This window comes from Hyperoodon ampullatus (assembly GCF_949752795.1).
Source record: "Hyperoodon ampullatus genome assembly, chromosome: 2".
Lineage (NCBI taxonomy): Eukaryota > Metazoa > Chordata > Mammalia > Artiodactyla > Ziphiidae > Hyperoodon > Hyperoodon ampullatus.
Genome location: NC_136915.1, coordinates 77,186,616 through 77,205,212, shown reverse-complemented (window position 1 = coordinate 77,205,212; position 18,597 = coordinate 77,186,616). Strand labels below are relative to the sequence as shown.

Here is an 18,597-nt window from a genome sequence, read left to right as displayed (position 1 = left end):
AAACTCATTATGCTAATGAACTGAGAACTTGAAACAACTTTCACAAGAGTACTTGCCCTTGGAGGCACTGGAATGTGTGATTAGTCCTTGATGGGAACTGCCGTACTGCTAAGTCTATATGTCCTTTTTCCTTTTTCTTCTCCTTCCCCTTTCATCTGTCATGACCATAGCCTCTTCCACTTTTATTTAGTCCTTCATGTACTCCTCAAAACCTCCCTCCTCCTGATACTTCTCAAGCATAACACTGATTTATCCTCAAATGTTCTTTATTACCTATAAGAAAAAGGCCAAATCTTGCTCATCTTTTTGTACTCAGGGTCTAGCATAAGCCTGGAATATAGTAGTCATCTAATGAACATTTACTGAATGAACCGAATTGCATTACATAAGGTAATGCATATAAGGCATTAGTAGAGCACTTGGCACAAAGTACAAAATAAATGTTTATTTCTCAATCACTTTCCTTCACACCTGGCCTGAACCTACTTTCCTACTTCATGTCCCACCACTGTGGCTTTAGGCATCATCAACTCTTGTAATTGCATGCATATTACATACATTTCTATGCCTATGGAGCCCTTACCATGCTGTTATTTCTTTCTACAATGCAATCTCTTTCTTAAATGCATCATCCTTGCCCAAATCTAGTGAAAAGAAAACATAATTCTGGTGATGTTGATCCAAATCTCCTCTATAACAAGCCATGCCTTTTATATTTAAATAGTTTGACCTGGTTGGGCCTTTCTGGCATCTTTCACATAGAATTACATGTTCTTTTATAACTGGCAAAGTTCCTTAAATCAAATTAAAACATACTTCCATTTATTGATGCAAGCACCCCTACTTTCTACTACTCAAAATCATTAATAAATGAGCAATAATTAAACTTTTGGATTTGACTAAGTAGTTTTTATACATATGTATCTGGTTGTTTAGCATTTTATTTCATTAAATTGCCTCATACAGGAAGTCTAAAATACATTTTATAAATTTTTATAATCAAAAAAAGATGGATGATTTGTTTATTTTGGGGAAAACTCAGCCCAAGGCTACTGATAGCTGTAATTCCCCTAGCCACTTCCACATAATTTTTAAAATGTGAATGCCAGGAATGGTGCTGTTGATATTAATATCAGGACAAGGAAGAGAAGGACTAGGTGTCTCTGGAGGAGTCTCTGGGGGAATAAACAAAGATACTTGTGCAATGTTAGAGATTTCTGACTTCAGGTTGACCTTATCAACAGCCTGTACAGCAATGAAGAGATCTGTGCCATTTGTAAAAGTGATGTTTTCTGGTTTAAACACAAAGACTTCCTCTGAGTTGGCCTCCTTTGGGATGAGGTCAGTGGTGTTCACTTGAAGTGAATCATTGAACTTGTCTCTGAGATCAAGAATATTTGTGCTTATTCCAATGATGTACTTGTGAGCTTAAAAAAGAAAGAGAGAAAAAGGATGTGACTTGTAATTCTCAAGCCTTAAAGAAGTTTTTAAAAATCTGTTAGAAACAATATCACCATCCCATAAAATACCAATAAATAAATGTAATTGATGGTCCATATTTATAAGCATTAGTATCTTCTTTTACATCCTTACTTTTATATCCCGACAGAGAGATAAATGTAAAACTGGATCAGGCTTGACTTAAATAAAGCTTAGGTCAGTATTTCTGGCCATAGCACCTGACTGAGAGAGGAGGTTAATTACTGCTTATTATTTTATTATTTGTGATTCTCAAACTTGACTGTACATACACATCATCCAGGGATCTTAAAATGCAGATTCTGTTTCAGTAGGTCTGGGGTGGGTCCCAAGGTTCCACATTTCTAACAAGCATTCATGTGATGCCCATGCTGCAGTCCACAGACCATACTTTGAGAGGAAAAATCTGGTAGAACCTGAGATTTCTTCCAAAGGACAGCTCTGCTCCATAGATATCTATGATCTTTTCCCCATTCTCTCCAGGAGTCATTACTAAAAATGAGGTTTATTAAAGCAGCAAGCAAGATTGGCAAGATTGCCAAGCAAACGGCTTGGCAAGATTTCAGAAAAAAACTGAGGATTGCCTGTTCCTGGTTGAAACATCTTACACCCCTTTGGGCCAGTTTTTCAGATTCTAAACTTCTCATGTTTAAAAATCTTAAGCTTTCATTTCAGAGGATGTTCAAGATCCCTCCACATGCATCACAACACGCCTGCCTGCCTCACGCCCTCTGCCCCTCTGCTTGGCTGCTAAACTCTTTTACAGGGCCCACACCGCATTCAGCTTACCTCTTCCATGATCATAATCATCCCCAGGAGCCGTCCAAGTCAGATTAATGAGACTGTACCCTTGGATTTTTGCCTTCAGGTCAGTGATTTTACAAGGTGGAAAGAGATCAGGTATGGGAGCGTTTGGAACATCGGAGGCCACAAATGAACCTCCTGAGGACGTTCTGCTGAAACACACTTGCTTGCCTTGAAGATCATCCTTATTAATTTCAGGTCTTGGTGGATTCCATTTTACTTGACCTGCATTTAAAAATTCCTCAGTGCAAGGTAAACAACACCATGAAATGGCTATACTTCCCTCTGTTTTTTATTGTATTACCCTCTTTCTACTCTTTCCTTCTTTCCTCCCACACACAAAACTTACTTTAACCATTTGTTGTAAAGCTCCCAAATCAGGTTGCATCAGATGGAAAAAAAGCAAAGAGAGAATCACAGTTCTTCTTTTTTTTTTTTTTTTTGGCTGCATTGGGTCTTCGTTGCTGTGCATGGGCTTTCTCTATTTGTGGTGAGCGGGGGCTACTCTTCATTCTGGCGCACGGGCTTCTCCTTGTGGTGGCTTCTCTTGTTGTGGAGTGTGGGCTCTAGGCACACGGGCTTCAGTAGCTGTGGCATGCAGGCTCAGTAGTTGTGGCTCACGGGTCTAGAGTGCAGGCTCAGTAGTTGTGACATACAGGCTTCATTGCTCTGTGGCATGTGGGATCTTCCCGGACCAGGGCTTGAACCCATGTCCCCTGCATTGGCAGGCGGATTCTCAACCACTGCGCCACCAGGGAAATCCCAGAATCACAGTTCTTTATCTCACATATATTTATTTCCTGGATATTTAGTGGAATAGCTTTCATAATTTATTTTTTGTAAATATACTTGTCCTGGAATGGTTTTTTTCCCCACCTTTTTGCTATCCTACTCCTAACCTGGCACAAGGTCAGTTTAAATACTACCTCTGCTTTAAACCTTCTCAGACTTCCTCAAGCAATATCTTCCACCTGGGGGTTTCATTGTCTTTCCTATTTATTTCTTAATCAATTATCTGGGCCTTCAAGAATTGCCTTGATTAATAATTCTGTGCATATTTCTCTTTTTTCTCCATGTTTGTGTTTTGTCTTTCTTATTAGATTGTAGTTTCTCACAAAATGTTTTATGTTAGGGGTTCTAAAATTGTGTGCTTTTGAAAGACTTGATTTTCTCAATGAATGCATGGAAATCTAGTTCATGTAGCAATCCCAATTTGCTTCACATTCTTGTTGAAAGGTTGTATAAAAGTCATCCTGAAATTCTAAAAATACCCTGGCCTGCTCAATCAGTGGAGTTCTCAGACTCTCTTTTCAATAAAAATATTCTGGAATACCTTAACATGGCATTACTCTGGTTTTACTTTCTCATAAACTCTTCTTCTTTAACCCTTATAATCTTTTGTCTGTACAGACAGATTGATCTTTATACCCATTAATCTGGTCTTGGGCAAAGATGAAACGAATACTTTAGCAGGTTCAAGATTAATTCAATTCACCAGTAGAGACTGTCTCTCTTGGTATCAAGGCTCATCAAGGTATAGGGGGAAGAGCATAGCTTCCCAGTGCCAAGTCAGGTGCTATCAGTATTAGTAATGTGGACCAATAACCTCTCTAGCCTGTTTCTCCATCTGTAAAATGGGATAATTAGGAGAATGAGCTATATTAATGTACGTGTAGCACTGAGCATAATGCTAGATACAGCAACTATACCAGTCTTCTCCTGACTTCTCTCCCTAACTCAACAAAAAGGGCAAGTGAGAATAAAATAAGCTGAAATATGTAAAAGAGCTTTGGAAGCAATGGTGTCTTTTAAAGCATTTTTTCCTATTATCACTTTTGCATGATGACACACCACATGTCCCAGAATCCTCCCTTTACTTATCACACACTCAAGTAAAGAGGACAGTGTGAAGCTTCTTAGAAGAGCTTCTCTTACTACACACCAGCACTAGGACAAGACCTGTCCAGGACAGAATGGAGATTGATGGAAAACAAGGCCTGGAACCTATCAGGACTCAGTCTTGGACCTGATTCCGGCTCTAGTCCAGGACAAGTGTTCATAACTAAGATTGGTGTGGGACCGTCTGTTCCTTGGAGCGTAATTTTTCCACTTGCTTACACGTGGGCTCAGTATGCTATCTGTTATTAGGTTCGTCTACTATTCTCCCTAGTCTGGATAGGAGAAGAGAGGAGGAAAAGGAGACAGTAGGCTTATGGTGATACTGATGCAGATAACAAGCCCCAAATTGTTATTTTTTGATTCTGTGGAAATGCCTATATCAGTAGAAAGAGCTTTATTATGAAATGTGTTAAGATTTATTTAAAATAATAACAAACATTTATTGAACACTTCTTATTTACCAGCAATAGCTTATTAGATGTATTTTCTTGTTTATTCCTCATAACCATCCCATGAGGTAGTTACCATTATTACCTATTTTACAAGTGAGGCAAATGAAGCACAAGAGATGACCTAAAATACTTTATTTGGTTGAAGCCTGGAATTTGAACCAGGGCGGTCAAAATCTACGTTCAGTCTAGTGGTTTTCAACTGGGGGCTATGTTATTACCTAGAGGACAGTGAATGATGTCTGGAGACATTTTTAATTGTCATGACTGTGGGGGCCACTTTTGGTATCTAGTGAATAGAGGCCGGAAATGCTGCTAAAAATCCTACAATGCACAGGACTGCCCTTCACAACAAAGAATTATGTGGCCAAAATGTCAATAGTTACCAAGGTTGAGAAACCCTGATTTAATTTTGTACCATTCTCTCCACAGGTTTAGTGGTTTTCACTTGATTCCAAGCCTTTTACTCAAGCCAAGGATGTTATTATAGATGACTTACCATTCTCGATCCAGCCAGGTATGTACATGGCTCCAGTCTGCTGGGTTATCCCCTTCTGAGTGGCTGTATTGACACCTCCCAGAGCCCACACTTTTACACTGTATCTACCATTTGTATCGTAAGCTGTAAAATACCTTGAATAGACACCATCATCCTTAGTAGCATCGGCACCTTGACAGGGAAATGAAGGAATTAATGAATATCCTAAAGGTAACTGGGCACTTGTATATTTCCAACTCATACGTGGATTAAATTTTTTTAAAGCAAAGATAATCCAGTGTTATCTCCAAGAGAGTTTAGGATTTGACTACGTTAAGGATGAGGTATACTTCTTTTCCGTGTGTGTGTGTGTGTGTGTAATTTCATATGTGTACATCTTGTCTTCCTGAATTGTTGTCTTTTTTTTGAATTCAGAGATCAATCATGTGCCTCTGTTACATCCAACATAGCACAAGGTAACTACTCAGTATGTATCTGTTGAACTGAATTCAATTACTATATGTTACTGGTGAGAAAAAAAAGTTATATGATTGTTTTTTTTAATTTATGGCTTTTCGCCAGAGTAGATTTAGGTGGGAAATTCATTTACAGAATTTGTTTTAATAAGGTTACTTGTTTCACAGTAGTCAAGTTCCTTCTAAAAATAAATGTAGAATTTTCTTTTTCTCTCCCTGTTTGACTTCTTAAATATAAAAATAATAGGTAGAATTTTCCCTTTGGGTGCAGGATAATATAGAATCTACATAGATATGGGGGTCACATATAACTATACTTTAATCCAACTCTGCTGCTTTTTAAATGTGAAAGCCTGTTTCTTCATCTGTAATGTAGGGATAATATCTCCAGAGTGTGTGGTGAAGATAAAAAATGAAGATCTATCTATCTATCTATCCATCTGTCTAATCTTCACACAAACTCCTAACACAAAATATCTATAATTTTCCTTCTTCATTTTTTGGGGGGTGTGGAATACCCACTGACAACTCCCTAGAGTCTGAGACTTCGGGACTTTACAAAAGCTAAAGGTAGTCCCTTCCTCATGTTTTCCAACAATTTGAAATATAGGAATTGTGGGGTGGCAGAAAGCTCCCCCAACCAGAATCCCAGTGCTGGACTTCCTGCTTCTAACTGTCCTCACCACAACATGCCCTCCTGCTGTTCCCTGCTTGCTTCTTGGAAAAGAAAGATATATTCTTCAGTTTCTTGGGTGGTTACCTGCTCCGTTGTCCAATAATTCCAAAGTAACTGTTTTTCCATTCACTGATTCTATCAGGGCTGTGACCTTGGCCCTGAGAATTGGCAAGGCTCCTTGGTGAATCTTTGCATAAACTACCATAGGGCTAGGGAATTTGCCTGTGTCTTTGTTCATTTTAGAGGTCACTGTAACTGGAGGCAAGGTACCACTTGATGCACGGGAGGTGACAGTCAAAGTCAGGGTTTGTGACCTTGCTTGTAGGCTGTATTTCCAAAAGCCGACCTAGGCAAAAATAAAATGGAGACATTTCCACTTAATAACTTTAAGTGACACAGACCTGACTTCAATGCCACCTATAGGAAGAGCCCGTCTAATACAAGTACATTACAAGTATATCTAAGAAGATTTTTGATACTCTCTTAGCCATGGGAAACTTTGGTATGTTTGGACTAACTACATGGTTCTATTGCCAAGAAAATCCTAGTTGGAAAAATGCGGTCTGAAAGTTGTGTCCTTACTATAGCCTTGGTTTCTCAAGAGCAGGATCAAATCGATAGATTCCTGAGGTAGAGGAAATAGTTTTCATGATGCCAAAGCCCTAGCTGCTGTGTAATTTGAAGGTTCTCCTTTTAGTACCTGGAGAAAATATCACCAACTTCCTTTTTCTTGACTTGCTGTCATACTGAGTGATTTCCACTGGATGGAGAGTTTTCCTTGTTCTCTCTTTCATTCAATACTGACTCTTTTTTTAGCACCCACCCTCATTTAAAAAGCTACAATTATTATGTAAAAATTTTATATTATCTTATCAAATTGTGAAAAGGAAAAAAAGATGAGTCCATACCTTGGCAATGCCTGGGATTTGGAGGTAGGCCATTTTGATGTGTGTGTCCACTAAAAAGCCATCTTGTTTCTTACCACTGGGATCCCAGAGAAGGATTTGGGGTGTGTCAGTTGTCCAGGTGATGAGAAACAAAGTGTCTTTCCCCACAGTACTGTCCACAATCACCGTGCCATTCAACCACTGACTGTTCTGGAGGGTTAATCCCCTGCTCTCAAGCTGTTAAGAAAAACAACCCTTTACTTTCTGGAGAATACAACTCCCATCACACAGTCTCTTCCATTCTGTCTCCAACTCTCAGTCATCCCATTAAAAAGCCTTCAGTGATGCCTGAGTCCTTGGTTTGATATTTAGGGCCTATTATGATCCAATTTTAAATTACTTTTCTAGCCTTAGCTTCCATAATATTGATTTCTATATCCAAACCAGACCACTTCCCCATATGATCCTCATGAATCCCTGACTCTCTGACTATCATACTCTCTGCTTTTCCTGGAAGTCTATACATTCATGTCCATTTGTCTAAGCCTTACCTACCCTTCAAAATTCAATTCAAAAGTCACTTTCTCCATGAAGCTTTCTCTGATGTCCATCTCACTGTGGAGAATAATCTCTCTCTCCTTTGATCTCCCATAAAATCTTGTTTCTATCAATCCTTTGATGTCCTCACATTTGTGTTTTGCTTTATACCTACTGGTGTACACAGCTCATCTCACTACTAGACTATAAACCCTTAAGGAGACTAACTAGGACTTATTTTCGCCCACATATGGATTGTTTGAATTGCAAATAACTAATTCGTGGGTCAATTATTACTGAAGTCCTTGTGAAGATAAATGAAATAAATCAATGGCCAAGGCTGATTCATGTTTGGGAGCCTCTGCTTGGGGTTTACACAAAAGTTTTCCAGGTTCCCTTCCTAAAAAGTAGCTATAATGATAATACGGAAACACTACCAAAACAATCTGAAAAATGCAAATAAAGAGAAAAATAAGTGTTTTACAGCTAATGATTACTTTCTGAATTACTTGACTCCCAGATATTTAGGATTTTTTTTTTTTTCGGTACGCGGGCCTTTCACTGTTGTGGCCTCTCTCGTTGCGGAGCACAGGCTCCGGACGCACAGGCTCAGCGGCCATGGCTCACGGGCCCAGCCGCTCGGCGGCATGTGGGATCCTCCCGGACCAGGGCACAAACCCGTGTCCCCTGCATCGGCAGGCGGACTCTCAACCACTGCGCCACCAGGGAAGCCCCCTTTACTTTTATTCACAATAAAAGTTACAACTTACACAAGTGTGGTGCTGATTGTTCATTCTCTCTAGTTTAAAGATTCATGTGAATAACTTTTACAACCATTAGAGAAGAGCATTAAAAAATATATTTGTCCTTTTTTTATTGTCCCAAGAGTTTTGAAAGAAAATTTAGTTTTCTTGAAATTTTAGAAGCAGAAGGGCCTGTAGAAGTTTTCTGATTCATCTCTGGCTGAGAAGCTGAAGCTCAGAGAAGTAAAGTTCTTTGCCCGTGGTCACAGTTAATGGCAGACCCATGAACAGGATCCAGGTGTCTGGACTGACAACATGGGCTTTTCACAGTACAAATCACTTTCCATCCATTATATGAAAATCTTGGCAAATATCAGGGATTTGAGGTAATGGAAAAATAGACTAAGTAGTCCCTGAACAGTTGTCCCAGAAAATTTATACTGAGATGATCTACTCTGAAGAAAATTCTGAGCCAATTATATTGCTATGGGTGCTTGTTAACAGATGTTAAAAAAGAAGTCCTGGACCCACTATATTTTATGTTGGTGGTTTCTAAGAGGAAGTCACTTAGTATTGTTTCCAAACAAGAAACACTAATTGCCTTGTTTAAATGAATAGTGTTGCATTTTAGGAATAATGTCTAATATCAGGCTGAAATGTCTATTTTAATTTTAATTCATTACTAGAAGAATGTAGAACTTAAAACTTTTAACCATTAAACTCCCCATCTTGGCTATGGTTATTTATAAACATGAAAAACCAAGGAGGAAGAACTCTGACCTGAATGGAACGCTGGGAGACAGCTCCGTTTCCTGATGAAAGGGCCCCAAAAGCATCCATGAGGCCATTGTTCTGAACCTCATCTGAAGCATATGTCTGTAAACCTCCTAAAATGCAATTACATTATCAGAAGTTATTTTCTAGAAAGCAAGTATTTGCAATGTTTTAGATATTGTTAAGATAACAAAATACATATTATACTGTTTTATTAAAGTACTAATAGATTAACATTAAATATGTGTCCAGATTAACTCAGAAGCTGATACTAACTTTTAATCCTGTTAAATAATAACTTCAGCAGCATAGTCATTTGGCCACTTCAGCTCTCTGCAAAACAGTCAAGAACCTCCGACAGACCAAAACTAGTAATATAAATCTCGTGTTTTAAAGGTCATGCACTTTCATGAGTCATTAAGCCTTACTGCAAGTGTATTGATTTATTCTTATTTTAGACATAATCTTAGCAAGCTTGACTTTCAAGTTTTCTCCTAAATCAGAAAAGATGTGTATGTTACAACAGTAAGAAATAACAACTGACAGAGGACAGTTATAGAAAAGTATTATGTGTAGTAAACAGGAGATGATATACAAGGCCATGTAGTCTTGAGCTATTTAGAATAGGTGTAACTGAGATAGTTGATATGAAAGCACTTTTAAACTGTTAATGACATCCAAAATCTAAGGAGAGTATTTTGGTCATCCTACTGGTATTTCACCCAGATCCCCTTATCTAGGCTACTGCATCTCTCACTAGCTGCTCTAAGTGTTAGATTAATGGCATATAGCTGCCTCCTATTCAAGAAAATTTCTTTACCTAATGGGGCCACCCTAGCTAAAGACATAACATGCCCCCTTACCCCTGCTCTGCCCTGACAGTCTATAACCACTGACTGATGGACACAGTGGTACAAAAGGTCAGCCTTCTCTTTCAATATTGTACCAAATCTGTGATGCAATTCCCGATCCAGAGCCCCCTGTGGCGCTAGGCTTCAGCTAGCCTCTAATTTCACATCTGTGCTTAGCTTCTTCCCCTGCCTGATCTTACTCCCTACTCTCCCTTTCTCCTGAGAGCTCTCCCTCTATAAATCACATGCACTTAAATCCTTTTCTCAGGCTCTGCTTCTAGGAAACCCAGCCTAAGACAGGTAGTATTAGGAGCAAACAGTCCTGTCATTTTATCTGGCTTAGATGGCAACTCAGCATAATAATTGATACCCATAATGCTGGCTCTAATTTTTAAAAAATTAAAAAAAATAAAAACCCACTCTGCTGAAGAAACCAGGTTCAGATGGGATATATTTTAACTGTATGTGTATGGAAGGTAGAAGCATAATATATGAATGTTTTACAAAGAAACTGCATTATATTCTATATTTTCAAAGTGACCTTCTGTTTGGTTCAGCAGGCCCTTTGCCCTTCCCCTGCTATTTCTTGTTCAAGCCCCAATTCAGGTGTCACCTTCCTGTACACTCCTTCTTCCCCAGATAAAGTCTAGGCTCCCTTCTTTGTACTCATTTTACCCTCTATTACTAATAGAGCACTTGTATCATAGGATTATATAGTTAGTGGCTTGTCGTCTGTGTCCCCTGGGTCTCTTGGCCAGCTGCCAACTGGAAGTGAGTGGTTCCTGGCTAACTGATTAGATTCTTACCAATCCTTATAAAGTGTCTGGGAAGAGAGTCCCAAGTTCTCCCTAGGGTGCTGTGCTGGTCCCATCTTCTCCAGACTGCCCTAATCCTAGAACCAAGGCTTTAAAATAAATGAGTGGAGTCAGTTCTAAAAGTCATTTGTGGTAAGTGCAGCTAGTTAGTCAATAAGATAAGCCCATCTCTCCCTATCCCACCCTTCCCCTACTCCCCAGTGCACTGGAGCTCACAGTCCAGTGGAAGAGAAAATACAGTAGGACTTAGCAGGTCATCCTTCACCTGTCATTTTAGACAGCTCCTCTAGTTCCTTTGCTGCAGACGGCCCTAGGGCGACTGTATGGATGATGACTCCACTTTGTTTCACCTCATTAAAGCATAAGCTTATAGTGTTGTCCTCCCCATCGGTCAGTAACACAATTTCAGATCCATCTGTTGCGTATTTCTTCCTAATCACCTAAGGACATAATTCAGGCATGAGATGTCATACTCAGGGTAGCCAAAGTGTTTGGGAAAACTGCAATTAAAGGGAATGAGAAGAGAAATTCCAGAGGGAATAAACAAAAGTGTCTAGGAATGGTCAAATATCTATCTGTCTTGCAATGATACAAGACCATGGAACTTGACATGGTCTTTTCTCTTGGTTAACCTGTTGCAGAGAAGGCTCAATAAGGTGGGATGCAGGGCAGTTCCAGGGATGGACAGCACTAAGCAGAAAAGAAGGTTTTTCTAGTTTCTTTCACATGATCTCTCCTTGACAGGCTTTCAGAGGTTCCCAGATGCCTTCAGAAACTACCCTCACTTAATGGGGATAATACTGAGGACTAATATATTACTATAATAATATTAGACTTGGGGCAGATTTTAGCTTGTGTGATATTCACCAGTCTTACCATAAGCTGTTTATGGCTGGCCTTGGTTCTGATTGGTCAGTCCCCAGATCACATGAGTTATTAAAAATTTTAATATCCCTCTGATTAAAGCAAAACATTTTGTTCCTATTAATCCCCAGTTCCTAGTTGTCCTATGACACCTATGTCCCAACTATTCCTGGGAGACACAGTTTATAGCTTTTTACATGGTATAGAGAGCATACGCCTTATGCCAATGTTGGATAAGATTATGATAAAAGGAAAATTAGATAAAATAATAATGTTTATGAAGAGGAAGGCAAGAGTTTACTCTTCCCTTAAAAAGAGTGGAAGGGAGACCCAGAAATAGAGGAAACAAGTAATCAAACCTAAGTAACTCCCCTCTCGGGACCAGACTCTCAGGAAGGGAAGGCTCTCTTAAGTAGGTTGAAAGGGAAGCTGAGATCAGAGGAGACTTCCACCCCACTTCTTTTGAGAGGGGGCTGCCCCACAAGGGAAGAGAGCAGAACTGTGATTGCTGCCGTGTGAAGAATTCTGGAGCCCAGGAGGCTGTCAACTGTGGCTGTAGCCTCAATCTGACCAAGCTGCAGGGCCTGAGAGGCCAGAGAAAGGGCTCAATTTGGATTCCCTTGTCCCATTCCCCATCGCTGCTATGTGTCATGGAAAACATGCAGAAATCTCCATGTATCCATACGGGAAATGGATGGCAGCTGACTTGAGAGTTGGCAGGCAAGAAGATAGTTTATCTTGCCATAGAGGCTGAGGGGTGTACAGCCTCCCAAGGATTGGATGCAGGACATGGGGGTGCTCAGGGATCTGCTCCAACAGTGAGAGCTAGAGTGTGGTGAGTCAGTTGGGGAAGACCAATGGGCCGTGATCAAGCTAAGAAAACAAGCAAAGCCCAATGGCCACAGCTCAACGGATACCCCTGCCAGACCTGACCAGGGTCCTGCCCCAGGGACTAGTGGGGAAATTGAGACAGTGCAGGATCCAAGGCCCTTTACCTTGTCACCCTGAAGTCACACACAAGCTCCTCCCACCCCATACCCGGGCTCTGTTGGACATGAGGAGCATCTAATTTCCAACTGTGTTCCTCACATACTCTCTCACACCATCGGAGTGGAAAATACAGAACCAGAAGTTCCCTCTTCACCACCAGGCCATCTGGCATTAGTCATTCCCCTCAGGTTTTGTATAGCAGGAGTTTAGTACGACATGTCAGTTTCCCTCCCTTACTTGCTTCTTTAATCAAAGCATGGGTGAATGGCAGAAGCAAGAGAACCCAAGTGCACACAGGCATCTGGAGAAGGGTTTTGCAGCTGACTGCATACACAATAAAAACCACTTTTAGGGAACTGACCTTCAAAGCGGAAAAAAAGGGCCAGAGGGACAGACTGCATAAGGGAATTGTTGAGTCTGCTGTCAACATGAAACAGTGTGAGCTGAAAACTAAATGTTCCTGCTGCTGCTTGGAAATCAGGAACAGCCCCATTGATGTGTTACGCCCCAAGCAGACAGACGGCAGACTTTCCCAAGACACTGCCTAGATTCTGAGACCTTAGACTAGCCAGCTTCCTTCAGCCTCTTATTCTTTATTTCATGGATCTAAATAGCCTCTAAATAAATATAGAATATTCTATTCTATATTTGGAGCATTTAAGCATCAGGTGTAATCAAAGAACTCAATTTAATTTTTTTTGAGAACCTCCTATAGAAAAGATATTGTGCCAGCAACTGGGAAGTTAAAAGGTAATTCCTATCTCTGAAGAAGTTTTGTTTGAGCAAAGAACATGACAGGAAATAAGACAGAAGAGTCAAAAGTCATAAGAGATGTTTAAAAAAATAGAAAAAAGTTCTTAGGATTCAGAAGGAGGAACTCTATACAGTTGAAACGATCAGGAAAGATGTCAATAAGTAGTAGTGTCTATGATGATGTGTGAAGAATGAGTGTGATTTGAGGTACAAAGGAGGGAGGAGAAATTACTCTAGATGGGGAGGTGGCCTGGCAAAGGTGTGGAAGCTGGCTGGCAAGGGCAGGGGATCTAATTTGCTTAAACATAGAATACCTGGGAGAGACTCCTGAGTACTTGAGCCTGGAAAGGTAGGTAGGGGCTATATTATAAAAGAACTTAAATATTAGAGAAATTTTACTTAGTTTTGTTGAAAATGGGGAGAGATTGATGTCTAAGTAGAGGGATGACATGATTGGATGATCAGATGGGATCTTTGGATACACCCCCAATACAATTAGAGTTACAGTTCCTAAGGCCTCCTATTTCAATAAATAAACCCTTTTTTCCCAAAAAGGAGGTCCTGTATACCCAGAAGTTTGGAATGTTAATCTACCTCAATATTTAACCATAACTCAGAGTTCACTTTTTTCTTCATAGAAGATAACCTCTTAGATCCCTGTGTACCTTTCTTCATAGCAGTCATTAGTGTATGATTATACACTTATTTATGTGACTATGTAGTTAATGAATCTCCCCCCACTAAGATTATAAGCTCCACGATAACAGGTGTAGTATGTTTGGCCCTCGTGGTATTCTTAATGCGTATCACAGTGCCCGGCATGTAGAAGTAACACCACGAATGTTTCAAATGCATGCAGAAAAGCATGAATACACAGATGCAGAAAAACACAAAAGCATGAATGAATTAGTTAACAATAGCTTTGGGGGCCTATGTTGTTGCATCATTTGAACCGTTGCTCTGCAATTGGTTGTCTAATTCAACTAGACACTAGGCATGCATGGAAACACTGGAAAGGGGAATTTCTTAGGAGACATAAATTGTAAACATTGGCAAACTATGATAGGGCAACTTGTCTCACAGTAAATGCTGATTGAATCCCAGAGCAGATGGACGTTCCTCCTGATGCCGCTGTGGGTAAGCTTCTGGTAAGTGTTTCTCTTTCAGTGGCACTGTTTATCTGTACAAGTTCACTTTTTACATAGGCAGCACTGTCAAATGTCACCATCCCAACCCAGGACCCTTGCTCAACCGTCTGCAGAAGGAAAAGTTTGCCTGCTTGATTCAGTCGTTTAAGGCGGTCACCAATCTGAATGGAGAAGCAGAAGAAAAGCAGTCAGGTTGGGTTTAGATGGGCAGACTAAAAACAGAACAAGCTAGAGGGAATTTGGAAATGGCTGCCTCAATGTAGAGTAAATGACAATAAGCTTACTCAAGGCATATCCTTCTATGGAGGAAAATTTCTCCTTTATATTTAGTAGTATCTTTGGATAGGATTATTTTGTATAAATAGCCCTAAAAGATAAAGCCGAATTTGGCTTTAGTTCAATCATTAGTTCAATACTCTAGTGATAGTTCTATAAACATACATACGGTCAGTGAAACATAAAAAATGTTAATTCTATATAATTCATCAGATCTTTGCTCACAAATTGAAGGCTAAATTAATTTGGCAAATGAGACACTTGATGTTGAATTTTTGTTGAATAAAGTTGAGGTGGTGGGCAATTCTGATGGAAATGTTTTTCCTGTAACTGTTCTGACCCTTGGGGTTGTGTTTATTCCCAGCCAGCTCCAAGTTGTGGTCCAGATCATATCATATACAAATGTGACACTACCATCCAGAAGCCAAGACTCAATGAACATACCGTCATGCTTCCAGACTTATCAAGGACTAAACACACAATTCTTTGTCCAATCTGCAACAATGAGAAGGTGGGCTTGGGTGGCTGTGTTGTCATAGGAGTGGTTTTCTTAAAGTCCTCCGAATCTTGGATCACTTCCCATGTGCTTCGGAGATTGCATTTTTCGTTTTGCTGGTTTGGGGCTTTTTTATTGTGGTTTTTTTCTGTACAGAATTCAACCACCTGAAATTGTCAATAAAATGATATAGATAACAGTAAACTACTTGTTAAAATCTTTAATAATTTGATTAAAATATTTTAAATGCAGATTTACATTTATGTGCCCCCCTGCCCAGACTGCCTTGTTACCCCATAACCTTGGCTCAATCCCACAATCACTGCAGAGCACTGCTGGGAAAATCATAGAGATAATTCAGAGTTTCTATCTCAAAACAAGTCTTTGACCTCAGTGGACTTTTAGTGCTCCTCAGCAATCATCTATTTACCTGCTCTTGGCTTCCCTCCTACTTCTCAAATTTGCCATTTTAAGCAATTGCCACTATCTTTAAGCCACCTACATCTCAACATTTCTCTCCTGGTACCATTTTCTCTCTCCATCCTTTTACTTCCTGCTCACTTCCTTACTTCCCACTGACTTACAAACACCTTGCGTTCCAACTTTCAACACTCAACATTCCAGCTCTCTCCGAAATCCACTTGGATGTCCCATAGGATCCTTAAACTTCAGGTTTTCATAATTGAACTCATCACCTTTCCTCTGACTCTGCTCCTCCCCATCACCAAGTATTTCATAACTTGGTGTCACCACTATCTATTCAGTCACATAAATAGGAAACTGAGAGTTTTCCTACCTTCTTCCGTCTATGAAATAATAAGATCAATACATTTCTCTCTCTCTCTCTCCAGTTCATCATCTTTTCTCCTTTACCAATGGAATCTCCATCATTCAAGCCCTAATGGTCCCTCCCTCAGATTATCTGACTTTTCCATCTTGCTCCCTCTTTAATTGGTCCACTCCACAGCTGCCAGGTACATATTCCTTCTTATTCCTGTACTTAAGATCCTTCTGTGGCTCATCATTGCTCACACACTACAATCCAGACTACTTCACATAGCTAATAGCAATCTCCATGATTTGGATTTTCACTTTACTCGCAATCTTTGCTCTGGCTGTGCATTCCAAGTCTCTAATTTCCCCCACTGTAGCCTATACGTGCTCAAACTTGCCAGACTGTTTTATATCTCTGTGTCTTTGCTCATGATTCCCACTTTGTCAAGGAGCTCTTCCTCTGTCTTCTGCATTGTGAACTCTACCTTCATGTTTCAGCCAAAAGGTTATTTTCAAAATGTTTTCCCATTTCATACCCTTCCCCTAAAGAATTTCCACTCAACCTTGTGGCCTCACAGACCCTATAAGAAATTTCAATAAGGCTCCTTTAACATTGTAGTGTACTTATTGGGATGAAAATCCATCTATGACAGAACCCTGACTCATTAAATTTGCTTCCTCAAAACTTAGCCCTATGTCTGATAGACAAAAAAAGCTCAATATGTTTGTTGTTGTTTTAGTAACCTTTACCAATCTGTATGTCAGTGTTTCTTTAAATCTACAAAATGGCAGTAGTTGTTATGCAAGAATTATATGAGAACGTATGCAATAAGGACAATACTAACACAGCCAATAAATGATAGTGTCTTCCCCTTTCTTAAGTTTATATCCCTAGCATTTGGGAGATTTAAAAAAGAGGCACAGTATACAAAGAAGGTATAACCTAGCTCCTCCTCTCGGTGATTTTACAGTATTATCATTCAATTAAAAATTCTAAATATCGGGCTTCCCTGGTGGCGCAGTGGTTGAGAGTCTGCCTGCCGATGCTAGGGGACACGGGTTCGTGCCCCGGTCCAGGAAGATCCCACATGCCGTGGAGCGGCTGGGCCCGTGAGCCATGGCCGCTGAGCCTGCGCGTCCGGAGCCTGTGCTCCGCAACGAGAGAGGCCACAACAGTGAAAGGCCCGCGTACCGAAAAAAAAAAAAAAAATCCTAAATATCTGGGAGTCAAGTAATTCAGAAAGTAATCATTAGCTGTAAAACACTTATTTTTCTCTTTATTTGCATTTTTCAGATTGTTTTGGTAGTGTTTCCGTATTATCATTATAGCTACTTTTTAGGAAGGGAACCTGGAAAACTTTTGTGTAAACCCCAAGCAGAGGCTCCCAAACATGACTGTGCATGAAATTAAACTGGTTAATTTAAAACAATCTCAGAGAGACCTTCAAGATGGCAGAGGATTAAGACGCAGAGATCAACTTCCTCCCCACAGATACATCAGAAATACATCTACATGTGGAACAACTCCTACAGAACACCTACTGAACGCTGGCAGAAGACCTCAGCCTTCCCAAAAGGCAAGAAACTCCTCACGTACCTGGGTAGGGCAACACAAACAAACAAACAAACAAAACCCCAGAGATAACAGAATAGGGACAGGATCTACACCTCTGGGAGGGAGCTGTGAAGGAGGAAAAGTTTCCACACACCAGGAAGCCCCCTAGAGGGCGGAGACTGTGGGTGGCGGAGGGGGGAAGCTTTGGAGCTACGGAGGAGAGCGCAGCAACAGGGGTGTGGAGGGCAAAGTGGAGAGATTCCCGCACAGAGGATCGGTGCCGACCAGCACTCACCAGCCCGAGTGGCTTGTCTGCTCACCCACCGGGGCAGGTGAGGGCTGGGAGCTGAGGCTCCAGCTTCAGCTAACCAGGAAGGAGTCCAGGAACAACTTTGGACCTGCCTAAGATGCAAGAGACCATTGTTTCAGGGTGTGCGAGGAGAGGGGATTTGGAGCACTGCCTAAACGAGCTCCAGAGACGGGCACAAGCCACGGCTATCAGCGCGGACCCCAGAGACAAGCATGAAACGCTAAGGCTGCTGCTACAGACATCAAGAAGCCTGTGTGCAAGCACAGGTCAGTATCCACACCTCCCCTCCCAGGAGGCTGTGCAGCCTACCACTGCCAGGGTCCCATGATCTAGGGACAACTTCCCCAGAAGAACACATGGCGTGCCTCAAGCTGTTGCAACATCATGCTGGCCTCTGCCGCCGCAGGCTCGTGCTGCATTCTGTACCCTTCCCCCCACCCCCGGCCTGAGTGAGCCAGAGCCCCCTAATCAGCCACTACTTTAACCATCTCCTGTCTGGGCGAAGAACAGATGCCCTCCAGCGACCTACACACAGAGGCAGGGCCTAAACCAAAGCTGAAGCC

At 40.8% G+C, this 18,597-nt stretch overlaps 1 protein-coding gene across 1 annotated transcript in view; it reads right to left on the bottom strand.

Moving 5' to 3' along the window:
- Positions 1–1,038: 1,038 nt before the first annotated feature.
- The window catches only part of CLCA1 (chloride channel accessory 1), a gene marked incomplete at both ends in the record, with an annotated part of 37,255 nt that continues 19,696 nt past the window's right edge, over positions 1,039–18,597 (bottom strand). Inside the window, 9 exons of the mRNA XM_079697443.1 lie at positions 1,039–1,427; positions 2,269–2,508; positions 5,131–5,301; positions 6,346–6,607; positions 7,170–7,385; positions 9,209–9,315; positions 11,134–11,308; positions 14,557–14,784; positions 15,344–15,562. Of these exons, the coding sequence (XP_079553569.1) occupies positions 1,039–1,427; positions 2,269–2,508; positions 5,131–5,301; positions 6,346–6,607; positions 7,170–7,385; positions 9,209–9,315; positions 11,134–11,308; positions 14,557–14,784; positions 15,344–15,562 (2,007 nt within the window). The remainder of the gene's footprint in view (positions 1,428–2,268; positions 2,509–5,130; positions 5,302–6,345; positions 6,608–7,169; positions 7,386–9,208; positions 9,316–11,133; positions 11,309–14,556; positions 14,785–15,343; positions 15,563–18,597) is intronic.